A 15,865-nucleotide genomic window follows, 5' to 3' on the forward strand; every position below is an offset into this window, starting at 1 on the left:
CAAACTTTTATCACCTACTTATAACTTTCATTGATGATTCTTGCCCGAATCAGTTGGTACTTCAAGCTATAAAAAGATGGTTTTTCACATTAAAATTCCTTCTGCATTCATTATTTGGCATTTTACAGTGAGAAGGAGTTTTTGTCTTCTTGTCCCTTTATTTATTTAGTTATCAAAATATTTATTTATGATGGATTCTTGTTTTATTCAGTGACTATAGTTCATTACTGTCATTACTTATTATGATACTCAGATTATCCAGATTTTGTCAGAAGAGGCATTTTTAATCAGACTTCTGTGCTCACTCAATGTGTTCACCTGATTTCTGTGCTCACTCAGTGTGTTCACCTTACTTAACAACAAAAAATTAGGGGGTACTTCTTTAATTTTTTGGTGCATCAAAATGTTCCAATTTCGTCTTTGTTCTTTCCTTGCCCTAACTCCGAGTCTCCAAGCCATTTCTCCAGGAAGTCCTAGTTGTTTTTAGTGGGAAGTGTTATTTAAAAACCAGAACCTGAGTGTGCACATTGAGACTCTAGTATTATTGCTTCTGGGCCTTCTAGCAACTGAGCTGGTAAATATATGCACATGGTAAGTATGTTGTTCTCTACATTTGGATTTTATTAAACATTGAATAATTTCACTAAAGCTGTTTGTGACCTCTCCTTTTAAATAAGTCTGAAACAAACAACACAAACTAAGCAGATATTTAGTACCTATCTGTTTGTCTGCTGGTATTGGAATTATTTAATTAAACCATGTTTTAAATCAGTCTGTATTAGATCCAGTGTTCATAGTGTAAGATCAATATTCCTGGAATTTCCAGGAGAAACTTTTCCTTTGACTACAATGTGTGCAGACATCTGAAAACATTAGTTTGGTAAAACGGGAGATGAGAACACATTTCCTTCCCCTTCTCCTATTTAAAGTGACCCCCAGCTGCTTATTTAGGGTTCTGAGTATGGAAGCAAGTCAAGAAGAGAAAATGCCTGGTATTTTAATAATTAACCAATGATTCACTCTTAATCTAAGAAGACCAATTAGCACCAATTTTTGAAAAAAAAAAAAAATCTTACTCATAGATTTCCAGGTTATTTGCAGACTTTTCCACCAGATAACTGCTTGGAACATATCCTTCATGCCTGTTTAAAGGGAAATTAGTGTTTATATTAATATAAAACTAATTTTTACATCTCCATTTCATAGATTTAATCAACTAGATGTCATTTAAAGATGAAGAAGTCTTGTTTAGCATTCAGGATAAGACATTTTAAAATATTCAAATAAAAAATTACTAAAAATAACAAGCTGCTATCTGTTAAAGGCTATATAGATCTTATTACTAAAATTTGAGCCATGATAAATAAGAAATAGTTACTTTACTTTATTAGCTCTGCTTGCTAATCTCTTCATTGTGAAAATTTCCTCTATTGGAAAAAATATCAATGTTCAGTCTTTATTTTCGAATAGGAAACATCTGTGTGTATGTGTGTGTGTGTGTTATAATCAGTATTTTTCCACTTTAGTGCTAGCATTTTATAGTTAGGAAACCAAAATAATTAAAATATAAAGAATTACTTTCCAACCACAGGTCCCAAAAGATACTGTCAGTCAACCATGTACACTTTTAATTCAAGGCCTCCCTAATATTTTTTGTTATTTGTGCTCCTTCAAACATAAATGATAAAACATGAGAAAAACAAAATAAAACTATGCTGGATTTGGGGTGAGGAGTTTCTTTTGAGCAGGAATAAACTGTGTATAAACAAAGACATATGGATCAAGAGACTGGTAAGAACATCCTTTACCCTCGTGTAGGTGCTTTTCAAAACACCGTTTCATTCACTGTCACATTCAATACTACAAGGTGAAAGCAGTGTCTCCACTTTCTAGGCCTCTGATTCTGTACCTGTAAAATGAAGGACCTAAACTAGTTTACACATAAAATCCCACCAGACTGTGCATTCTGTGAAAAGATGTCTCATAACTTCCTGCTCTTTACTCCATTAAGTGTTTGAATCTTTTTCAATCTAGTGATTTCTGTTTAATGGGAAATGTGTAATCTATTTCACAGAATTGTTTGGAGGAGTGAAGAAATGAAGAATGGTGATGTCAAATACAGGATATCTTGTATCTTATACCCATGGCTAGTCAGTCATGGTATTATGCTTCCTTTGGAGAACTGAACATCCAGCCTCAGAATCCTCCTTAAGTCAGCACTCAAGGTAGTCAATTCCAACGGATAGGAGTCAACTTGTTCTCAGATATGCCGTCTTTTATCTCTTTCTTTTGGATTTCCTTTTAATTATGTCTGTTTTTGCCACACCATATGTTTACAATTATATTACTAGGTCAAATACTATTTTGCTTCCATATAAAATGACAGTTTTAATATCCTAACCAAAACTGGATTATCTACAAAATGATGATAGTTCTCGTGTGTGGATACAGAGTTTACAAAGTCCTTTCACTTTCTTTATCTCAATGATTTTCTCAGCACTCTGAGATGGAAAGCTGATATTATCATCTGCATTTTACAGGTAAGGAAATGGATTCACAGAAGGTAAGTGACTTTTCCAAAGGCCCTGTGTAACAAAAGCAGCTGATACTCAAGTCTGAGTCTTCTGCGTCCGCATCTTGTGTACTTTCCGCTGTGCCACACTATTACAAAGCACACTAGGGAAATTCCCATACACCCTGATTGGCTTCTGGGGTGTCTTCTGTGATGCCCTTTGAAGTACAGAGCTGAGCCCTTCCACGGGCCATTGAATAAAGGGTTAACTGTCATTTGGGGAAGTGAAACCTAGGAGAAGAAATTTCCTGGCACATAAGTTGTACTAAAGAAATGTCAGTTGGTTGAAGGGATGAATTTCTTAGTAAGTTCCTCTGGTGTTTGTGGAGCCAGGCAGTCTTGAACCTATTTCTGAAATGAGGCTCCCCGTAATAGGCAAAGAGAAGGTGATGTGACTGGTCTTGTTTGTTTTCCCGAGTTAACTAAAGAGGAAGGTTCCAGGTGAGGGGGCTTTTGGGTCTGTTCTCAGCAAGCAAGTGACACTACCTCTGAGACCACAGTTTTTGATCTAACCCTCCTTTACTTCCCTTGCGATGGAATTGATAAGGCTACTTAAAGAGAAGGTGCCTTGAAAATGTAAGTAATGATATATGTAAAAAGTAAACTCTTTACCCTAAAAATGTTTGTGTACTTCTTTTTCTACTCATCAGATTGCCCCCCCCCCCTTTTTATTTTATTTTATTTTTTTGGCTCCCCTTTTTAAAGTTTAATGATACTCAATGTTGGGCTTTGCTGGTGGTTTAGATAGAAAAGAATCTACCTACAATGTGGGAGACCCAGGTTTGATTCCTGGGTCCAGAAGATCCCCTAGAAAAGGCAATGGCTACCCTCTCCAGTATTCTTGTTTGGAGAATTCTATGGACAGAGGGGCCTAGTGGGCTGCAGTCCCTGGCGTCACAAAGAGTTGGACACGATTGAGCAACTAACACTTTCACTTCAGTGTTGGCACTCCAATACCCTGTTGGTGGGGAAATGTAAAATTTGGCAAGCTTTTTGAGGTATTTATCTTTTAAAATTAAGATGTCACATAATCTGACTCACCAGTTCCATTGTTAGAAATATGAGTTATGTATTTTTCCCCAAAGAAAAAAATATTTTTTCAAAAGTATATATATTTCAAAAGATTTCTAAGTTATATGAGCATGGGCAATTCAAGATCTTCATTGCAGCCTTGTTTGAAACAACAAAGAAAGGAACCTGGAAACTAAATGTCCCACTATAAAATATTGTTTAAATATTTATAATACAAGCATACATTCTAAAACTATATGTTTACTTTAAAAATAAGGTAGATTTGTATGCACTGATATGAAAATATCTTCAAAATACATCATTAAAAGTTAAAAGCAAGGTGAAGATCAGAATGAATCACCTTAATGCAAATGAAAAACAGGGTGCATTTCTATATGTCTAACTCTTTTGCCTAGGATGCACAAGTAACTTAACAATGAATACTTTTAGAACTGATGTTTAGACAAATAGAGGGTGGCTTATTTTTATGTATATTTCTCTCTGTTGTTAGTTTTTGTAATATAAAACATCGACATTGTCTATCCAGATATTGCACTAATGGAGTGTTTTCATTTTCTTTTAATAACTATGTTAAAATTAATAATAATCTCATACTTTGAAAACTTTTAAACCTTAATATTTAAAGATGTTAATTGTAGCATTGTTAATATTTTCAAAATATTAGAAACAGCCTAAGCACCCAAGAAAGAAATTCGCTAAATTCTGGTACATTTTTATGTTGGATTTATGCAGTTATTGAAATCATCTTCTGGAGGTGATTCTGGAGAATATTCTGGGACATAGGTAAATATCTCTGATCTTTAAAGGAAAATGTACAGCCTTATAAAGCAGTATAAATCTGATAACTTTAAACTAACCACTGGTATGAAACTCACATACATTCCAGAGCATTCTAAAGGTCAGTAACAGTAATAATTTTCTTGTAGTTCAGTTCAGATAAGGGGTCATAAGATTTTTTTTTTCATTCAAAAGTCCCATTGAGGGTAAATTGTATTTGTACAACTTTATTTTCTCCATGAATCATGTGGATGGCTAGTTCACTGCTCTTGGCTTAACTAAATCTTTAGTACTTTTTCCCTGATGCTTCTTAATGTAACCACCAATCTGCACCGTCTGTACATGCCTTTTGCTTCCACCAACAATAAGACCCTCACAATGGGATAAACACCTTCAGCCTCATTTAAGCACTCAAAAACAATGGTGCTTTGTGGAACAAGTTGCCGTTCTCCCAAACTGTGGATATCAGTGGAAAAACCCAGAAGATTTTTAGATGAGTTTGGAGGTTGGGAGGGCATGATCAGGTCCAGGGAGTAAGTATGGCGAGTGACTGCCTCCCAGGCTCTTCTGAGAAGGGGAAGACCCTTTTCAGCAACGTCTTCCTTCCTCCTCCTGCCTCTGCTCTCCTCTCCTAACTCAATGCCATGGTCACTCTGAGAGAGGCAGGGCAGTCTTTGTTCCCACCTCCCCTCGAAAGCTGGGACAGCAGCCACTGGGCGCCTTACCCGTTCCTGTCCTGAACCCTCCACCAGTGAATCTCGGAGCTGTCGAGCAGGTAGTATTCCTCGTTGCACTGTAGGGTGAGCTCCTGGGGATCATTCGTTTGGTAGTCATACAGGGCAATGACCACGATTTCTTCAAGTTCCCGAAATGACCGCTGGAGGAGGGAGACAAAATCAAGCAAAGATGTGAGGAAGGAGGTAGCCTGTGGAAAAGGTCAGCAAGTCCCTGAGCTGTAACTTGCTCTTGGACCTATGCCAGTCAGACACCAGATCCACTGGGGGTACGCTCGCTGAGGCCATTCACCTTCCTCTAGTTGGCTTGCTTGTTATCAGGCTCGTGATATGGAATAGGACACAAAGACGCACAATACCCGGAATTCATTGCCTCTCCCATTTCAAGTGGTAAACTCTGACTCCCAGTGAACTCCAGGCAGCCATGCTCATCACAGAAATCTGCTTGTTTCTCTACTTAAGCCATGTCATAATTCACAGACTGTCTGCTAGAAGCATCACATCCTTGGCAAAGGTGATGAAGTCATTAAACTATATCATTTAGTTCATGCTTTCCTACTTTTATTTTTGGGCTTATCCAGATCCATAGAATTATGGACTGTTGGAGCTGGAATGCCTCTGAGAGATCATTTAGTCCACTCTTTTGTTTAGAATAGGGAAACTGAGACCCAGATGGGGCAAGTTTAGCAACTGAATTATTCTTATGCTTTCTCTACTATATCCCATGGGATCTCTTGTTCCTCCGGTGGGCTCTCTTGCTTGTATCACTGTTTTTCAGTATCTTTCTTAGGATGAGATATTAAAGATGGAAGTGGTCCTCATGTAAAGGAGTCACCAGTGTTCAGGGTGGGCACACCTGCTACAGGTTAGCAGGCTTTGTGAGACAGCAAATGTGGGAAGAGACTGAGATCACTGGCTAGAGTGAGCGTCAGTGATGGGAAATCAGAAGTTCTCTGAATGCAGTGAAGTATTTGGTGGCATAAAAATATCGGAGATTAAAAAATAAAATGTTGTCATACTGATACAGTTTGGATTTGAAGCCTAGATTATTTGTGGAGCTTGTGAGATGATATACTGAGTACTACAGATGAAAGTTGTTGGGCTAGAGGCTGTTACCCTAAGAGCTAATGAAGGAAGGAATTGTGTTCAAGGGCAGGGGGATAAAGGAAAAATATAGTAAGGTATTCATCTCATTATAGATCCAACTGGTTGATTAAAGTTCATGGGATGGCAAAGAGTCAGACATGACTGAGCGACTGAACTGAACTGAACTGAACTGGAGACAAAGATCAAAGCAGGTTTCTCAAACCATGTGAAACCTTTCCATAGGGAGTATTTTGGACATCTGTGGCGGTGTTTTGAATGTCACAAAGGTTGAGGTGGCTACTAGCATTGAATGGGAGAGGGTCAAGGATGCAAAACACCCTGCATCATCCCACATGCAGCATCCCATGACTTTTGAATGTCCTGTTAGATATTCCAGAGAAGGCCGCTTACAGTAATAATGTACAATAACACTCTGACCTAGATCCTACCTCCACCTTATATGAAGCACTTGGTTTCCTAGGAGGCAGCCACGCTTTACGTGGAGGGTGGATTACAATTTGTTTAGTTAAGAACTTGACCAAGAGTTGTTTGCTCATTTGGAAAGTGTATCACAGATGGTAGTACTGTCTTTGAGTCACTGATACTACGTTACTGAAACAGTTGCATTTGCGCTGCCAAATTTAACAGGATTCAAATACAGATGCGTTTTATTATGTTGTCCAGTATAGTCATGCCCAATATTTATATATAGAAACATGTATGGATTTGTATAAGTTATTTTATTTTCCTTTTTAAACATTACAGTTAGAACATTTATTGGTTCTTTTAGAAAGTATGTGTTTACATAAGTGGTATTATCTATTTACTTTCTTTTTGTTATAATAAAGGGGGCTTCATAAAATATTTGTCTGAAAAAGGGAATACTGGGTCTGAAAGGATTGAGAACCATGAGATTATTCTGAGAAAATGAAGGGATGGCATTTGGAGAAACTGAGACTCTGGGCTCCAGAAGGGCTATTTGGGAGCCCAGGAGATGAGGTGAGTCATGGAATGGGGGACTAGTCCTGTCTCCTGGCCATTCTACTGCTGGTCTCAGAACGGCCCTGACTTCTGAGAGCTCCTGACCCCAGCTGGCGAGAGCTCGACCCAGCTGAGACTGGGCCCTCCCAGTTGGGAGTGGAAAGGGTAGTGTGCCTTAACAAGGAAGCCAGGGCGTAGGCAGACATGTGTCTGCGTGGCCCCTCAGGAAGTCCTTCTGGGTTGATGGGGATGGGCCTCGAAGAAGGGCTGAGTTCTTGTGTACGTGGGGGGACCAAGAGTGAAATATAACCTCATCTGCACCCATAGGCTAGAGAGGCCTGGAGTTCTCAATTATTCTGATCATGGATAGTTTCTATCCTGACCAATAATAGCCACCCTCCACCCTCTGGAGAACTGTTCCCAGTCCATAGTCTCTCTCACACTAAGCATCAGGCCGGTTGCTCAGATCAGATTAAAAGTATAGCCTCTATGGATGCCAACTCAAGATGCCATCACTTAGTCTAGAACAGAACATGAAGGTGATGGGAGAAGTGATTTCAAGTAATTCAAGATAAATGTTGCTGTGGATTTACACGTGTGATCGAAACTGCAACCGTGATTCCAACAGCCCTGTGGTTGGTGCCCTAAAGCTGCTCCTCCAAGAAGTCTGAGAAGCCAAGTGGTGGTGTCCAAGGGGCGGTGGATAGGCCCTGTTTTCTGACTTTCACCTTGACTAATAGTGAAAAACCAGAAGGAGCAAGCCAGCCTAAGGTGCAGAGATGTGGGTTTAGGTGGGACTATTGGAACCACCCACGAGCCAGGGCAGTGGGATTCCAAACCATGTTTTCAAGGGTGATGGTGAAATGGTCTTTAGAAGATGAATGAAGTAAAATAGAAAAGAGCCCATTTTCTGCTGCAATTTAAATACATTTCTTTCTTGTTGTGTGAGAGAGGGCTGACAACAAATCTAAGGGTCCGTCCAGTTTTGAGCAACGTAGAACTTCTCTTATGGGGAAGCGGCCAGTGTTTGAAATGTCACCATATCGGCTGGAAAAAAAGCAAGGCTCATCCTTCAGGAGAGCATGCGGGAGCAGAATCAGTATGTTCTAGAATAAAGACCAGGTACTCAAATGTGGATATCGGCATTGGTATTACCATAAAGTGAGGGCTAAGATTGCTTTTTCTCCTATTCTTTGGTTTGTTTTGTTTTGTCTTTTTGACTAAATAGCTTCCCGAGGATTGACTTGATATCACTTAAGTCTTGCAAGTCAGTATACTAGACCAGTGTTTCTTAAACTCCAGCATGCCTTAGAATCATTGTGAGGTTCATTAAGGTGCAGATTACTGGTACCTTTTCCTAAAGATTTGTGAGTCAAAGGTCTGATGGGGTGGTGAGGTTTGGGGTGGGGTGGGGAAGGAGTTCTGAGAATTTGCATTTCTAACCAGCTCCCCGGTGATGCTGATGCTGCTGGTCCAGAGACCACACTTTTGGGAACGACCACTCGAGTTAAAGACCACCACACCAGGAACCCTCTAGCCTACTAACTTGACTGCTGAGTTACCGAATGGCCTTGGGATAACCTCTTGTGGGACTTGCTTCCCCAAGCTTTCACATGAGAATAAAACTATAACCCTCTGAAGTGGCCAGAACAGATAGTGAGTTTTGAAATAACTAGTAAAAGCGTGGACCTGCTTTGAAGAATTTGAAGTGTTCTTAGGTGTATGTTTCCAAAATGCTTGTCTGTCAAAGGGTGGAGTAAATACACCATTTTATGTGACTGTGAGCTGTTATTAGACCCCAACCTAGTCAAGGTACTTGGATGCACAGTATGATACCGAGAAGTGTTTGTTGAGTGAAGGCGGTGGAGTGAAGATTTTGGCAGCTGAGTGGTCATTTTACCTGGACCCACCCAGGAGACAAGCTGGGCCCAAGAAACCCACAGTGTTGAGCTGAACTGCATCACAACGAGGTCATGGTTGAGAAACCTGAGCAGATGGGAAACTCAAGCAGGACGACATCAGAGCAGCAGCTTGAGGTGCCCTGGGCCCCCGCCTCCCCCGCCCAGACCTCGTGCTTTTGCTCACCCTGTTGTCTTCGGGAGTAGGAGGAAGAGGCTTCTTTGAAGCTGAAACAAGAAAAACAGAAAAAGAAGATGAGCCTGAAATCAAATGTGCCCAGCTGGAGATGAACGGCTGGGGGCTTTTCGGAGAAAAGGGGCCCCAAAGAGAACAGCAGGAGGAAAGGATGAGACACGGGGCCTGGGCTTTATCTCTTTCAGCCTGCGTGTTCCTGATCTCATTTTCCAGGAGACACCAGAGACTTCCAAAAGCCCCTCTTCCTGTACCCCAGGAAAAGCCTAGTGCAGAGGGGTTCCCCGCGTCTCAGTGTATGTCCTTCCCCAGAGGCATGGAGCCTCCACAAAGGCACCTCCACCTGCTGAACCAGGACTTGGAATTGGTGACTCAGGGACACCATGACTCACTGCCTTCCTGATGCCCCTGCAGGCTTGGAGAGAGGGTGGATGAGGTGAGAGGTCTTCGTGCTGCTTTGTGAGAGGGCTGTTATCTTAAGGTTCTGAGTATTTGTTCTTGCCGATTCCTCCAGACAACACCCCAACACCTCTCTGTGTTTATGTCCTTGTGTCTCCATGTCTCACTTTCTCTGCAGTCTCTTCCTTCTCCCTCCTTTCCCCTCTCTTCTTTCTCTCCCTTTCCCTCTCTCTCTCCTTTTTCTCTTCATCTGTGTCTCTCAGGATTTCTCCTTTAAGGCAGAAGTCCCCAGCCTTTATTGGCACTAGAGATTTGTTTTGTGGAAGACAATTTTTCCATGAATCCGGGGGTGGGGTGGTGGAAGGGGTGGCTTCCAGATGATTCAACTTCATTATATTTATTTTGCATTGTATTTCTATTATTATTACATCAGCTCCACCTCAGATCATCAGGCATTAGATCTCAGAGGTTAGGAACCCCTGGTTTAAGGCACTAAAAAGGCCCAGTGTGGAATCAGTGGACTGAAGCTGTGTGTCTGTGTGGTTACGGGGACGCAGTGCCTAGGCTTCTGTGTGGTTCAGACTTCTTGAACAGTTAGAGATAAGCGGGGGGTGGGTGGCATCAACAGGTGGTGAGCATGGTATCTCTGCAGGGGGTTGACTTGGAACTGGGCAGCCGTGTCTGGGATGTGGCGAGAAGAGATTCATACATTGACACTGGAGCCCAGACTCTGTGCTGACACCTTAATCAAGGGCTGCTGCTGCTGCTGCTGCTGCTGCTGCTACTAAGTTGCTTCAGTCGTGTCCAACTCTGTGTGACCCCAGAGACAGCAGCCCACCAGGCTCCCCCGTCCCTGGGATTCTCCAGGCAAGAACACTGGAGTGGGTCGCCATTTCCTTCTCAAATGCATGGAAGTGAAACATGTAAGTGAAGTTGCTCAGTCGTGTCCAACCCTTAGCGACCCCATGGACTGCAGCCTACCAGGCTCCTCCGTCCACGGGATTCACCAGGCAAGAGTACTGGAGTGGGTTGCCATTGCCTTCTCCATAATCAAGGGCAGGCTGGGTATTAGGTGTGCAATTAACTTAGAAAAAGGAAACATACATATATAATGGGAAACATGCTTCCATTACAGCACTCCACTTGGTGCCAAGAGCCAGTTACATTAACCCCAGCTCCACCACATACAAGCTGGGCAGTCTTGAGCACTTTCCAGCCCTGAATATCAGTGCTTGATCTCTTCTTCCTCTGGCCTTGCTCTTACCTTTCTTCCTCCCTCTCTGTGTGAAGTTTGTATGTGGTAAAACTTGTACGTGGGGTTACTTCTGGCTACATGAGCGGACGCTGCTGTTGGTTGAGTATTTGCTAAGTTGCTTCAGTCATGTCCTACTCTGTTGTGACCCCTCTGTCTATGGGATTCTCCAGAAGAATACTGGACTGAGTAGCCATTCCCTCCTCCAGGGGATTTTCCTGACCCAGCAATCAAACCTGCATCTCCTTCATCTCTTTCATTGCAGGCAGATTCTTTAGCCGCTGAGTCACCTGGAAAGCCTGAGGGTTGACATAACAGAGCCCATTTTAAATTCAGTGACCTCTGTTACTTCCCAGGCAGACACACACATACTGTCTCAGCTTCAGATTCTTTCGTCCACAAAAAGAATGACTAGCAGACACGGTTACCATTTACAGAGAGCCCACCAAGTGCCAGAAGCTGTGCTAAGAGCTTTCCCCAACCCCACTGAACCTCCCAACAACCCCAGAAAGTAACTAATTATCATCATTCCTACTTTATAGATGAGAAAACTGGCTAAAAGACTCAGAAAGTTAAGTAACAAATATGAAATCACAGAGCAAGGATACTGAGGGGCTGGAACTCACACCAGCTGGTTTTTTTTTTTTTTTTAATCCCAAAGCCCTGTCCTCTTAGGCCCTCATTGTATTTGTGCCCAACACTGGGAATTCTACAAGCCTTGCTTCTTGAAAACTGCTCTCAAGTGTGTCAAAGCTATGGTGCATGAGATTAGTTAAACCAAACCAGAAGAAGGGAGAATAAGAACAGATTCAGATGAGGAGATGGCAGTAGGTCCAGCAAAAGCAGGACCATCAGCAGAGTGACTGTGCAGTGGTTAGACCCTGGCTTCATTTGGGGAGGAGCTTAGCATGACCAGCCCTGTCCTGGTGAGCCATTCAGATGTTCCTCACACCTCTGTCATGTGTGTGCCACCCAGTGGAGGGAAATATGGTGTCCCTAGGAATAACCACTACACGCATGGAGAAAATTGCACAATGGAAACAGATTCAAAGGATTTCAGAACTGGAAAGGGGTTTAGAGAATATTTCATCTTAAGACCCCTAAAATTTCCCCTTCCATTTTAGTGATGAGGACATCACGGTCCTCGTTAGCCAAGTGACACATCCAAGGGCCTACAGCAAGGTTCCGACAGGAATTTGGAGACAGCTCTGACTTTGGAAAGAGCTTTCAGTCATTGGCAAGCCCATGCCATCCTGTCCTTGTGGTTGATTCCACCCACATAAAACCTATTTCTTTTTCATTAGATATTGGCTTTTGTATGGTCCACAGAGCTAATGTAGGGAATCACTGACCTCTAAAACTGGGCAAATACTTTTCTGGGTCAAGGAACTGGTAACTCTGAACTTTCTCTCACAAGGTGGAGGGTGAGAAGTAGTGGTTTTTAAAGTGGCACTAAAAGGGGCTGCAACTCAGGAAGCCACAGAAAACCCAGCCACGTGTTACATTTAGCACATCCGCCTTGGGCTGTCAATCTGAGGTACTGGGTTTTAGTGCAAAAAAGAAACTGACAGATGAGAAAAGTTAAGTAGGGTAAGAGAGGCTGAGAGGAAAGGGCGATGAAAGAAAACAATCCATCGAATCCGTCGTTCCTAGTCAACCGTGTCTCCGCAGCGCGCTTCCTCACTGTGTAACCTCGAGGGTGCTGAAGTGCTCGAGCCTCCTCTTTGTTCAGCATCACACCATCTACCCTAGATGGTTGTGAGAAGTGGGAGTGTTATGTATGTAAGTGTGCATCAGAGTGGAGTTGCCCTTCACCAGGGGCTCTGGGCCCAGTCATTGTGCATGCATGCTCAGTCACTCAGTCACGTCCAGCTCTTTGTGACCCACCAGGCTCCTCTATCCATGGGATCTTCCAGGCAGGAATGCTGGAGTGGGCTGCTCTTCCCGTCTTCATGGGATCTTCCCGACCCAGGGACTGAACCCGCATCTCCTGCATTGGTAAGCGGATTCTTTACCACTGAGCTATCTGGGATGCGCCCCCTCCAAATTCATTACATAAATTAAAAATGATTCAAACGCCAATCCCTAGGACCTAAGTCTTTGACTTCAAAGGCCAAAGAACAGGATCTTTTGTTTCAACTTTGCATTTAGGCTGAGGCCTCCTTCTCTCTGAGACTGTGGAGTTCAAGGGCAAGTAAGTAGAGGTGGGGAGAAACCACACTGTAAAATAAGCAGATTTTTGGTTTTATTTTCTTCCCCCTCCAAGTGTGTAGAATTCAACTTGCGTTATAAACACATGTGTGATATGATGCCACTCTAATAGATAATATTGTGTATCTCTATATATCTATAGGCTGTCTCTACAACTTCAGATTTAAGTAGACTGTGCTTTTCAAATTTCCTAACTTGAGGGTATAGCAATGCTTCTCAAACTTAACCATGCACCCAAATAGTGTTAAAATACAAATTCTGATCCAACAGACCTATGAGGGGCCCTAGAATTTGCATTCTAATCAGCTTCCAGGTGCTGATGATGCTGCTGGTCTAAGAACCACACTTTGAGTAGCAAGGAGTTATAAAGACATCAGCTTCAAGATGTAGGCTTCCCCAGTGGCTCAGTGACAAAATATCTGCCTGCCAATGCAGGTTAGTAGGAGACACAGGTTTGATCCCTGGGTCAGGAAGATCCCCTGGAGAAGGAAATGGCAACCCCCTCCAGTATCCTTGCCTGGAAAATCCCAAGGACAGAGGAGCCTGGTGGGCTATAGTCCTTGGGGTTGCTAAGAGTTGGACATGTCTGAGTGCACACACACGCACTCGAGATGAAAAACCACCAACATACTAGTGTTAGAGGCAGATGACTATCTTCTGAAAATTTTGAAAATGTGAAATTTTGCATTCAATCCTGGACACCCCTGGTGATGGGAAGCAAAGAACATTTCCTTTCTACTCGCAGAGCGGTCAGTCATTATACAAAGAAGAAAGGGAATTCATAATTGCTCACCATTTTTGGTGGGATCGTACTGGGCACAGCCCACTGCAAGCTTCTCCATCTGAGTACAGCACAGCCATCTCCCATCCATCCAGAAATTAGGGTGATACTTGGGCACCAAACTGTTGTTATTCCTGGTTTCTGAAAGGAGTTGGCACCAGCAGAAGAGTTATTTCCAGGTCAGTCACTCAAGAGCCACCAACTTAACAATTCCTTGAGACTGGACCCTGCTGTGTGAACTTGCATGAGTATTACCTAGAGTAGTCAGAGAAAATGGTCTTTTTTCCTGGGCACACAGAAGCATGTATATTGAATTTAGGCATCAGCAGATCTGGATTCTTATCCAGCTGTGCCTTTGGTTAGTTGTGTGTCTTTGGGTTGAGCAAAATCCTCATTTGATTCCCAGTTCCCACTGTGCCACGGGATTGATAGATGGGGTCTCTGGGCCCCACAAAAATGCCTTAGGAACTCAGGGAAGACTGAGTGGGTGTGATTCTCACCACTCTATCTCTCCCATCTCTACCCATAGCAACTTTGCTTTTATCCTTTCTAGATTTGGGGCTTTAAAGTTAAATTTTGGTACAGGAGAAGAGAGGCTTTCCTGATTGGGGGGAAAAAAAAAGTATAAAAAACTGACAGGTTATCTCAAATGCCTCTTTCAGCTCTAACATCCTGTGAGTAAAATCCCTTCACTGAGGGAGAGTGGCCAGTGAGAGTAGTTGGGGCCCTTTTGATTACTTTGTATGTTAGTGTTTGTTTTGTGCCTGTGAACGTTAAACTTGAGAGCCCTTCTCAATTTATCTGGCACTTTCCATTTGAGACTCACAACAATCTTGGAAGAAGATAAGACTTGTATATTTATTCTCATTTTTCAGAGAAGGGCATCTTGGGTCCCATGATTTCAGATGGTTTGCCTACTGTCAGTCTCTGTAGCTACTTAGATTAATATTTGAACCTATTTTTTCCTGAAAAGCTGGGCCTTCAGGCTAAATGGCAATGATAGTAATACAGACTAAATGCTTTCTTTGGGTATGATTCCAAGTGTCTGCCACATCCTAGCATCACTGACTCAATGGACATGAATTTTAGCAAACTCCAGGAGATACTGGAGGACAGAGGAAGCTGGCGAGGTGCAGTCCATGGGGTTGCAAAGAGTTGGAGACAACTTAGCAACTGGACAACAACAAACTCTTTTAATTCTCACAATAACCTTATGACTATCTGTTGCTAGTCAGGTAAGGAAATGGAGATACTGAAAAGTCAAGGAATTTGCCCAAGGTCACACACTAATTATTGGCAGAGCTAGAGCTTTTTCCTTAGCAGCCTGGTTCCACATCTCATGTATGTAAATACTGTGCTGGTTCTGATTATGCTGTCGAGAAGGTGAGCCCTAAGAAGTACCCTTACAATGATCTGAAAACATTTAAGACTAGTTGACATTTGTTGGGTGCCGACTATGGACCTGGTCAGTTCCAAGAGACTTACTCTTAGCAGCTCTGGAGGCAGGTCCTTTTTTTTAAAAAAAATATTTATTAAAGTGTAGCTGACTTACAATATTAGTTTCAGATACACAACACAGTGATTCAATATTTTTATGAATCGTACAGACTCATGTATGTACAGATTACGTACACACAAACTTATCATAAAATAGTGACTATATTCCTTGTACTGTACATTGCATTCCTGTGACTTACTTCTTTTTTTTTTTTTAAGATTTAAAATGTTTTATTTTTTATTTACTTATTTTTTTTAATTTTAAAATCTTTAATTCTTACATGCGTTCCCAAACATGAACCCCCCTCCCACCTCCCTCCCCACAACATCTCTCTGGGTCATCCCCATGCACCAGCCCCAAGCATGCTGCACCCTGCGTCAGACATAGACTGGCGATTCAATTCTTACATGATAGTATACATGTTAGAATGCCATTCTCCCAAATCATCCCA

General features: G+C 42.2%; 1 protein-coding gene across 1 annotated transcript in view; it reads right to left on the minus strand.

Annotated features, from left to right (window-relative positions):
* ITK (IL2 inducible T-cell kinase) overlaps window positions 1–15,865 on the minus strand; it is a 66,813-nt gene that overhangs the window by 24,744 nt on the left and 26,204 nt on the right. The window contains exons 4-7 of the mRNA XM_005683226.3: window positions 13,929–14,057; window positions 9,268–9,308; window positions 5,107–5,258; window positions 1,077–1,142 (exon numbers count right to left, since the gene is read on the minus strand). Of these exons, the coding sequence (XP_005683283.1) occupies window positions 1,077–1,142; window positions 5,107–5,258; window positions 9,268–9,308; window positions 13,929–14,057 (388 nt within the window). The remainder of the gene's footprint in view (window positions 1–1,076; window positions 1,143–5,106; window positions 5,259–9,267; window positions 9,309–13,928; window positions 14,058–15,865) is intronic.

Source organism: Capra hircus, chromosome 7 (assembly GCF_001704415.2).
Source record: "Capra hircus breed San Clemente chromosome 7, ASM170441v1, whole genome shotgun sequence".
Classification (NCBI taxonomy): domain Eukaryota; kingdom Metazoa; phylum Chordata; class Mammalia; order Artiodactyla; family Bovidae; genus Capra; species Capra hircus.